Source organism: Gymnoscopelus microlampas (genome assembly GCF_963454915.1).
Source record: "Gymnoscopelus microlampas genome assembly, chromosome: 2".
Taxonomy (NCBI): domain Eukaryota; kingdom Metazoa; phylum Chordata; class Actinopteri; order Myctophiformes; family Myctophidae; genus Gymnoscopelus; species Gymnoscopelus microlampas.
The window spans coordinates 47,804,840-47,816,319 of NC_139939.1; the positions used below are offsets into that span (position 1 = coordinate 47,804,840).

The 11,480-nt window shown below is 39.7% G+C and overlaps 1 protein-coding gene across 1 annotated transcript in view; it reads left to right on the plus strand.

The window, feature by feature from the left end:
* Window positions 1-7,900: 7,900 nt before the first annotated feature.
* Window positions 7,901-11,480, plus strand: part of LOC311055495 (B-cell receptor CD22-like) — a gene marked incomplete at its 5' end in the record, with an annotated part of 19,838 nt that continues 16,258 nt past the window's right edge. Inside the window, 3 exons of the mRNA XM_084071692.1 lie at window positions 7,901-8,141; window positions 8,429-8,695; window positions 8,981-9,241. Of these exons, the coding sequence (XP_083927818.1) occupies window positions 7,901-8,141; window positions 8,429-8,695; window positions 8,981-9,241 (769 nt within the window). The remainder of the gene's footprint in view (window positions 8,142-8,428; window positions 8,696-8,980; window positions 9,242-11,480) is intronic.

An 11,480-nucleotide genomic window follows, 5' to 3' on the forward strand; every position in this document is an offset into this window, starting at 1 on the left:
CTGACAGACGTCTGTGCGGCGGCATCTTGGGCAGCGCCGTCCACCTTCTCGAGGTTCTATCGCCTTGACGTGGCCTCTGGATCCTCACTGGCGTCAGCGATCCTGCCGCTGGCTGCTACGGCAGACTAGGAGGTGGGTGCAATTCCTCGTGACACTTGTGGTATAAGTCATCCACTACTGTAACTGCCTACTGGCAGTCAGGAGGGAATGAAACAGAACGGAAGTTACGAATGTAACTATGGTTCTGTGAATTCCCGGATGACTGCCAGTAATACTGGTCACTCGGAATCTTTCAGGGCGAGAAGATTCTTAGAGGCCGCGCGCAGGCTATCATGTGCTTATGTAGCCGGGACGGCGGACGCACAGGTAGCCTACGCGTCACATGACTTTGTTTATATAAATACTCGACCTGCGCGGAGCGCGAGAGGCATTATTCACTACTGTAACTGCCTACTGGCAGTCATCCGGGAATTCACAGAACCATAGTTACATTCGTAACTTCCGTTTTGCAGAACAGAGAATCAGTATTATGTAGTGGTCGACCGATTAAGGTTTTTCAATGGCCAAGGCTGATATTTAGATACTGTAGCAAGGCGGCCGATGGCTGATACATAATGCCGATATGATTGAATATGATGAAGTATATTGCTTAATACAAGACACAATATGGAAGAAATTCCACCTTCCTGTTGACTGTTGTAGCAGGTACAGTAACAACTACCCAAATATTCATTCATCCACCCACTTACGGAGACAGAGGTCATAGCCTACACTCCTCACAGAACACGCTATCTGATCTAATTCATAAATTGGAAATAGATTCTCAATAAGAAATATGATCTGATTCAAACTCCAATATCATGTTTTATAACATCCAACTCCAATATCCTTTCATCCTGTTCTTTATGTATTTCAGCCTATTTTTTGTGTTTTCTGTAGCCTGTATGGCCTGTCTCAAATATCCTTCAAGAGATGGATTTAGTCAGCAAATGTATGCATTTCTCTGGCAATTTTTCAGTATTGTTAATAGATCCAAAAAGTACTACAAGTCAGGCTCTTGTTTACTGACACTGTTTTAACACCTGTTCCCCAGCCCCATGGGCAGCAATAGCTGCAGCTGTAGGAATCCCCTTAGCTGTTCTCCTCATCATATCCGTCTTCGTCTTCCTGTGGATCAGGTAATGCATCTTGTTTTCCCATTACACTTTGGTCCAATTTAATTTGTTAAATCACGGACTTAAACCTTAAATTGAGTCTTTCATCCATAGAAGAAAGAGGACCTCCAAACAGCCATCTGATGCTGGAGGACCAGCTGAGATCACAGTCCAGGTATATGAGCCAATTTCCATTTCCATTTCCAAACTAGGAAATGGAAAGAAGAAAATGCTTTCAGGTCATTTTATATGTCTGTCTCTCCCCATCAGTTCATCTCTGGCCCTGATTATGATAACGACCAGAACGACTCTGACCCTGATTATGAGAACGACCAGAAAGACTCTGACCCTGATTATGAGAACGACCAGAAAGACTCTGGCCCTGACTATGAGAACGACCAGAATGACTCTGGCCCTGATTATGAGAACGACCAGAAGGACTCTGGCCCTGATTATGAGAGCGACCCTGAATATGTGATCGTCTTACCTACTGCCACTAACAGCTGTGCCTCTACAGACCAGAAGGAGTCTGGCCCTGAATATGTGATTGTCTTACCTACTGCCACGAACAGCTCTGCCTCTACAGACCAGAAGGACTCTGGCCGTGAATATGAGAATGTCTGGAGGAATTTATAAAACAGAAGCCCGACACGAAGCCCGACACAAGGGCCGTCACCAGAGGGGATTGTGAGGTGCAGTCTAGACGCACAGCCTTTGCGCAAAATTCCAAGGAAGCGCAATTTATTATCTACCCACTAACATACAGTAAGAGAGTGTCCATCCTTTGCGTCTTTTGAGGTCCAATTAAAAGGATGGATCATGGACAATCAAACATGTGAACATTTTTAAATAAGCTATAGGTTTTTTTGTCTTCTTGAGTGTCTTGTATTTTAGGTAAAAACTAGGCATTTTTTGCTGTTGTTTTATCTCTTCTGTGTGTACCCTTTTAGTAATGTTTATATGTGCTCTTTTTTGTAATGTTACTTGTTTTCTGTATGGGGACTACGGATGGAAATTAGCATTCTTGCTAAATCCAGTGTATTTACATGACATTGTATATGTGGTGTTCATTAATATGCGCTGTCCCGTCCAAAAAACGTATACATTTAAATGCCATGGGCTATACCAAATAGGGAGATGACAGTGAGAGATAAGATCCTGCAAGTAATTATGAAAAATGTTCTGAAGATAATGACTTATTATCTCAAAAAGATGAGAAACGTTCTGACTTTCGTCCATTTTATTTTATATTTTTTATATTGTTTCTTCCCAAAAACATTATTAAAAATAAATCACGGCCCCTCACACAATAGAAGGACAATATCACCAGAACCAAGGACGGGTGTTTTCGATTAATCTATCATGCATGGTTAAAATGGAGTTTGAAGTGTGCCCCATACTGTACCATATGTGCTGGTAACCGGAAGACTCGCCCCAAAACACGCTCACCCCCATTTTTTTCACTTGTATTGTTGTATTTGTTTTACTGAGGATAAGGTTAGAAATAAGTTTAGGGTTAGGCATAGTTTTACTGAGGTTACATTTAGGAACAAGGCTAGGTTTATGAATAGTTTACTGAGGTTAAGTTTAGGAATAAGGCTAAGTTTAGGCATAGTTTACTGAGGGACAAGCGTTTTGTTACTGGAGGAAGTGGAGAGAATGAAGTCCGTCTTAATGTCGTGGGAAAGTTAAATGTCAGAAGGATATGAAACTAGGACAATTAAGAGACAAGAGAGAGAGAGAGAGAGAGAGAGAGAGAACACACAGAGAGAGAAATAGACAGAAAAATAGACGGAGAGAGAAGGGGGGGGGGGGGGGGGGCGGAGAGGGCAAACAGGTAACTTTAGTTTGCATCATTAACTGTGCATTATTGTTTACAGTCAGTGCATTTAATTGCTGTTATTTAGCCTAGATCATAACGTTGACCATGTGGTCCTTAAAACTAATAGCCTATAATAGTTGGTCAAATAGACGGTAACAATGTAGGTGAGCACCCAGGAAGAGTGGGCACCTTGGTGTTAAATTGGCTATTTTTCCAAAAATGTAAACAAAAAGAGGAAATGTTTTTTTAGTAAGTAAACTAAAATATGATTAAAAAACAAAACAACACAAAACCTGTAAATCTAGTAATTTTGGGGCATAAACAATACGTTGAAGGATAAAATTAAGTATGATAATGATGTACCGTGCATGTTCACATGGATTTTCTTTTGGACAAAATAGCCAATTTTACATGAAGGTGCCCAGATGTCCCTAGTGCCCACCTATCCTGTATCCAAATAGACTATTAGCCTTCCCCATTCACTGCCAATGGTTTCTGGTAATATTATTGACCACTTATTTTGTATGTCCGTGGCAAAAATCATATTTGAGAAAATGTCCACCACAAGCTGACATGGTGCTGACCCCTGACGCACGCCATTGCCCACAGAGCAGTTCCGCCTCTCGCGCTGTACTGCTGTCCTCAGCTCTCATCACTTGACCTTTCTGGCTGTCACAGTGTTATAGTTTGCTAAAGATGACAAGTGCATAGCCGTAGAGCCTCTGCAAATGGTTTTGAGTGAAACACATGGACAAAAGTCAAATAATCTGCCCTCTCCGTTGAATCATTTAAGTCAAGATTCAAGACCGTTTTATTCAGTACCTTTTGATTCCCATGAGACAATAACTAATTTGTTAATGGATATGATGCAAATGATTAATTCATTTACCTTTGTAAAACAATCAGACAAAAAAAGGAAGAAAAAACATTAGTAGTATGTTTGTCTTAAAAGACACCCTAAACTGCATAGAACCCACATAATGTAACTATAGTACATCATACATAACAAGGATTATGCAGTGTGACCCACAGTCTGTCACTAACTTGTAATACTTCTGCTATTGAACTTGGTGATTTACCGGCAGCCTGCTTGCTATGCATGATGTGACAGTAAGGAGGAAGTGGTCCCAGTTTAAACAGCTTCTGTCCTATAATTGTATCAACCTCGGTGGAATCAACCTATTTACAAGTTGCTCTGTAAGTTTCCTTTTTAAAAAAACAAAACAACATTCAACATTTCTTTGGATATTGAAATACAGTACTACGCTAAGTACAATGACAAGGGTGAAGATGATCTTGTTAAATTATGTTACAATATTTCTTCTTATGTACATTATTCACCAGCCAGTTGATCTCTGAAGCCTTCAACCACGAGGAGAGGCCTAACTATGAATGTTCGAGGAGCAATACGTGGATTTGTGCTCTTCCTTTTGACAGGTATTGTACATATTTATAGTAAATGTTTTGGAGGTTTGTTCCTTCATTCTCTGTATTTCAGATGAACATGTGAGGAGCTGCTGTGATGTGATGATGACGTGCTATCATGTCAAATGATGCATACAAATAGTGACCTTTTTTAAGGATAAACTTGTAAAAATTGAGATCATGTTAACAGTGTGGTTAATTGTTGGATCACTGAAACCTTCTGAAGAGGATCTGTTAGTCTGTTGAAGGATTTTAAATCAGGTTGTTTCATTTAGACCATCAGTGAGAGTGTTGTCTGTTAAAAAGAGGTAGAGAGGTTGTACAACTATCCCTGCACTACTATTGAAAGAAAAAACATAGGATGGTTAACTGTTATCTCTCATGCACAGCTTTAGAGTTCATTTCTACAATACTACAATACATATAAGTTAGTCTGTTGTTGTTGTTGTTGTTGTTGTTGTTTTTTTTGGGGGGGGGTGTTATAAAATAACATAGAATATGTATTCTGTATCATTTTGTTAACCACATTACCTTTAGGCTACCTATATTTACCTATATTTTCTAAGAATTACTATAATTTAAGTTTTTATTCTGGTAATCCAGATCTCACATACAGTAGTGGCTTTGAATAGATCCTCATGTGTCACTGTGAAGACTTATGCAAAGTTTCCTTTCACACTTCACTAAACAGAACCCTGTGTGAACACACCCTTCATTGGGGTAACGTTTTACATTCAGAGTTGTGTTAACACTGAGGATTTGACTGTGAATTAACAAAGCCAGCAAACAGTTAGAGTAGAGGGCTGGTAAGAATACTACACTACAATGTGTTTTATAGGACTTCAGAATGTACAATTACATCTAAGGTGACAGTAAAAGTGAGGCTATGGAGAATCTTTGCCACATGAACTTGATTCGGTCACAAACTGGCCCCATTACTGCTTTTAGCTTGTCTCTATGTCAAAATAAAAGGCTTGGAACATTTAAATTCTGTTCTTTAGAAATATCTGGATGTCAGTGGTTGTTTGGGAGACATTTTGAACACCTTTTAAATGTAAAGTTTGGAAATGTGTCACTCCTACACCCATCGAGCGGGTGTATTGTAATCACCGGTAATCGTTTGTTTCTCTGTCAGCGACGTCTTGGACAGTTGTAATCCGATTTGTATCAAAATGATAACATTATTAGTTGGTAGAGTAGGGTCAACCAGATGTATTGAAATGTACCTGGGCTATTGAAGGTCAAAGGTCACAGACAGAACGATGCACATACGTAGCATATTGCATCGTTATGTTGTCTTCGCTTTAACTAAAGATGCCGGAGTATTTAAATTAAGCTCATTTGAATTGAACTGAGACAGTAGTTTGGGTATTAATATCTTCTATCTACTACTTCAGAGCGTTAAGAGTGAACAGGTGTGTGTGGTCTGTGTGTACAGTACAGTGTTCAGTATAATGGTGAAAGTTCAATGATGGACAATGCTACAGGTCAACACTTAGTGTTCTGAGAAGAAGTTCAAGGCCTCATTATCCAACACAATCTTGGTAATAAGATCCTGTTTGTCTCATTGACTAATAATGTTGGCCTCTATGATTGTGATTGTGATATGTTCTGTGTTACAGTGATACAGGGTCGAGATGGCTGGGGACAGTGGGGAGTAACCTACAACCCTCATTATAGTATGTGTGCCATTAAAGGATCAACGGTGCAAATAAGCTGCACCTACAGTTACCCCAATACAGGTTCTTACAAAGTCATGACAAGTTTCTGGTTTACTAAATGGGAGGCTAATGAACCCGTGGATCTGTACCAGGACCCTGAGTATGCAGGCCGTGTGGAGAACCATTGTGACCAACAGCACAAGAGATGCACACTGACCATTACAGACCTGAGAGAGACTGATTCAGCTAAATACAAGTTTAGGTTCATAACTAATAAATCAGATGGGAAATTCACTGGATACACTGGAGTCACATTGACTGTCACAGGTACATTTTGAATTAAATCCATCAATGCATATACTGTTTAACATCTAGTGTGGTGTGTGTGTGTGTGTGTGTGTGTGTGTGTGTGTGTGTGTGTGTGTGTGTGTGTGTGTGTGTGTGTGTGTGTGTGTGTGTGTGTGTGTGTGTGTGTGTTTGTGTGTGTGTGTGTGTGTGTGTGTGTGAGAGAGAGAGAGAGAGAGAGAGAGAGAGAGAGAGAGAGAGAGAGAGAGAGAGAGAGAGAGAGAGAGAGAGAGAGGTGGTGGGGGGGGGGGGGGGGGGGGGTAGAGAACGATTTTTAGGAGTCCAATAATGTGAACATGTTTTTTCCATAGATCTTCAGATAACGAATGAAGGCTACAGTTCAAGCAGTTCAAGGAGAAAGACCTGTTACCACAGTTGCAAAACTGATAATCCTACATTGATCTGGTACAAGAATGGACAGAACATTCGGGAGGGTTACTCATCATTGTACACTGGCAACTTTTACTCTGGAGACAGCGTGGCCTGTGCTATGAAAGGCTATGAGATGTTCCACTCTCCTTTAACGTGTGAGTTTACTCAACCGTGTACAACATTGTACTAAAGAATACAATAAGAGCATCTTTTCTCTATGGGTGACCTCAGTGGAAATCACTACTATAGCTTATTTTTTTTGTGCAACTACAACATTACTTGTAACTATTTGGATCTCAATTCTAACTTGTCCAAGGTAAAAACTATTTTAACTTTTCAGGCATCCGTGGTTTGACCTGCAACCAAGTGTCTTATACTGAAAAGAAGATTTGCGCATTGAAAGGCTCATCAGTGGACATTTCTTGCACATACAAATACAATGTGCATACATATAATAAATACTCAATAACCATATTTTGGTTTGTCCCCGATCTTGACTATGAGAATCACAAACAACCTAAGGACCTAAAGACAGTCTCTGGATACATGCATCGTGTCCAATACCTTGCAACACAACACGACTCCACCCTGAGAATCACCAAGCTGAGAGAGAGCGATTCAGCTGAATATCGCTTCATATTTACAAGCAACTCATTCAAATGGGGGAGTAGTTTACCTGGTACAATTCTGACTGTCACAGGTACTGTTTGTTTAACATAAAGCAAAATTAGATTTAGCTAGAGGTTTGGGTTGTGTAGTTAGTAATATTTACCTTGCCATGATGTAACTGCAAATATTGATGAGATATAAATAGTTGTTCCGTTTATTAGAAATGTATAATCCAAAATAGTTTCCTCATTAACTTACATTGAAGAGTGAAAATGGTCTCACATAAATGAACGCAAACAAAGCAGAATCTGCCCATGTGTAAATAAAAATGTAAATTTGGTGTTGATTTCACTATTTGAATCATGAATAAATAAAAATGGATCTACAGCTTTATTACATTGTTATTAAAAAAATATATATACAAAAATATATAAATGTGATGCTCCACAGACTATTGTCAGTATATGATGTTTCTTTTTTATTTATGCCACCCTCTAGACCTTTGGGTGACAATGACTCCTCTAACAACGATAGAAGGACAGAAGGTGACACTGACCTGTAACACCAACTGTTCTCTGACTGACAACTCCACCTACATCTGGTACCAGAATGGACAGGTTCTACACCTCACACAGACACAACATAACTATATGGTTCTAGACCCAGTCAGCAGTCATCATGCAGGAAACTACTACTGTGCTGTAAAAGGTCTAGAAGATCTCAGAACTCCTGAAGAAACTCTAACCGTCAGATGTGAGTATGTTACGTTGTGCTGTTCATGCATTGAATATCAAATCACTAATTTATCTAGCTTTTGACTGTGTACTGACAGTCAGCATACACATTAATAAAAAAAAGACTGGAGGTTAGCTTCTTGACCTGAATGAAACTCATGCCCTTGACATGAAAATACATGCCTTTTAGTATTCTTCATTGTAAAGTAATTTATTTTTGAAATACGCATGTTTGCATCTTTCGCCTCTTTGTCCAATAGTAATTTTGTCTATTAACTCATCCTGAAAAATATGTTTTCAAACTAGATGCTCCCCAGAATGCCTTGGTGTCAGTGAGTCCGTCTGGTGAAGTAGTGGAGGGCAGTTCAGTGACTCTGAGCTGCACCAGTGAGGCCTTCCCACCAGCTGTGATCACTTGGTTCAAAAACCATGAAGATCAAGCCCTCAGTTCTAGTGGTGAATCACAGCTCATCTTCCATTCCATCCAAACCTCTGACACTGGAGAGTATGTCTGTAAAGCAGAGAATGAAAGGGGAGCAAAAATATCTACCAGCACCCCCATTACTGTCAAGTGTAAGTATTAAATAACATTTAATACAATACAAGGTATAACAAATGGCCTAAATCGAAATGCCAACTATTCATCCCAGAGTGGTTTTGTTGATGTCGAGCTATTCAGTTCAACTACTCTATTGATTATTTAACAACTCAAATCTCTGCCCACCTGCATTAGCCCACCCCAGGTTTTCAGGTGGCATGCTTTATTAACGTTCAAGTTACAAGCTTCCTTGCAGTAAATGAAAATACATATTATATTTGTATTTAAAAGTTAATCTGTGTTAATATCATGTTTCACAGATGGTCCAAAGAAGGTTTCTTTATCAGTGAGACCCTCTGTTGTGATAAAGGAGGGTAGTCCAGTGACTCTGACTTGTGAAAGTGATGCCAACCCGAAAGAATTGTACACCTGGTACAAGGAGAACACAACACTGCATCAGGGACCAGATGAAACGTATAACTTCTCCTCCATCAGCTATAAGGACAGCGGGACGTACCATTGTCAATCCTCAAATAAATACGGAAACTTAAACTCATCCTTTGGCTTTATAGATGTCCAATGTAAGTACATATAGCATTTTTTACTTTACCCAATGGCAACAGTGCTAAGCCAGTAAATTATGGCTTCTGTGTCGATACACTGTTTTATAGATAGAGAAGAAGATAATATAAATGGTAAATGGTGCATTTATATAGCGCCTTTATCCAAAGGGCTTTACATAGATTGTGCATTACATTCACCCATTCACACACATTCATACACCGATGGCGGAGGAAACCATGCAAGGCACCAACCTGCTCATCGGGAGCAATTTGGGGTTCAGCGTCTTGCTCAAGGACACTTCAAAACTAACTCTCCCGCCCATATATATATTCTATATATAGAATATAGAAGGAGTATCATGAATATCGTAAGAATGTTCAGCCAAACATTTATGAGTTGTGTTTCTATATACCTTGCTCTCCAGATGCCCCGAAGAAGCCCTCAGTGTCTGTGAGTCTGTCTGGTGTAATAGAGCAGGGCAGTGAAGTGACTCTGACTTGCAGCAGCAGTGATGCCAACCCACCAGTGGTGAATTATACCTGGTACCACCAGAATGAAACCAAACCTCAAGCAACTGGACAGAACTTCACCATCGCTGATATTCAACCTGAACACAGTGGACAATATTCTTGCTTAGTCCAAAACAAAATAGGTGGGACGAATTCCACCTCCCTGTTGGTGGATGTAGCAGGTAATAACTACCCATTAATTAATTAATTCATTCATTGATTTATTAATTCATCCACTTACACATATTTATACTGGTTGCCCCAGGTCATAATACAGAGCACACACGCTGATGTACGGTAATTTATATACTGTATGAAGTTGATTGTTAAGTTGATAGTTATAACTAGGTAATTCAAAACCAATATTATATTATATAACGTCCAACTCCAGCTCCTGTTCTGACTATGTATCTGAAGGTTATTTTTGTGTGTGTTCTGTAGCCTATAACCTGTATCAAATATTCTTCAAGAGCTAGATTTCGGTCTGCAAATGTGTTGGATCGAATGACTGATTTTCTCTGCCCTTTTCCCAGTGTCAATAGATCCATACAGTTCTCTATAAGTCAGACTCTCTTTTATTACTGTCATTGTTTTAATTTGAGCACCTGATGATCCCTATAGCGACACGGGCATCAATAGCTGCAGCTGCAGGAATCACCGTAGCTGCTCTGCTGGCCGTCATATCTGTCTTCCTCTTCCTGTGGATCAGGTTATACATTGTTTCTCTTTACACTTTGGTCTAAATTAATTTGTTAACCCTATAACCTGAGGACCGATTCTCCAAATGTCTTCTAAATCAGTAGTTCTCAAACTTTTTTGTGTCAAGGACCCCCAAAATGATAATGTATTTTGCCGCAGACCCCCATCTGAAAATGTTTTGTACGACCTGCCCAGAAGAGAAGATTGTTGTTAAGAAATTCAAAATGATTCAAGGTTTTTCAAAAATGGTCAAAAATATCAGTTGCAGTGACACGCTGTGAGCTTGTATATTAGCTATTTTCGAAGAACGACTGTTCTAAACCACTGTTCTAAATCCTACGAATTTTCTGAAAAACGTATGTTGCAATATATATAGCTAAAATCTAAAATGACACAGCTTTCCCGGTTTTAATTACAAACCTTTTCATCCACAGAAGAAAAGGGGCTTCCAAGCAGCCATCTGATGTTGGAGGACCAACAGTCCAGGTATAGGAGTTGAGTTAATTGAGGAAAGAATAATGCTTGCAGATCATTTTATATGTCTGTCTCTCTCCCTCAGTTCAACCCTGACTATGAGAACATCTCACCTATGGCCAGTAGCAGCTCTGCCTCTACAGATCAGAGGGAACCAAGGGAACACCTGGATGATGTTCACTACTCCAGCATCCACGTCACTCGCTCTAAGAACCAGGAAGTGCCCCTGTATTCTACTGTCCAACCACCACAGCCCCAGAGACAGGATGACGTCCTCTATGCTGTGGTCAACTTTAAAAGGGCCAAGGCTGCCCCCTGGTGAGATATCTGATACACTACAACTGAATGCAGCAGAGAAACTACTTACTTAATTACTTACTTACTTACTTAGTTTAATTTGGTTTCTTTTTTCAGAGCCAGAGGCCTGGATGAGGAGGATTCCAAAGTATTTTATGATATATACACAAACGTTTAAATAAAACAAATGCTCAGATCCTGCACATTTTTTTCAAGTACAGTACATTCTTGCTTAAGTGGAACTTTCTTGCTTTATCTTCTCCTTGTCATGGATTTG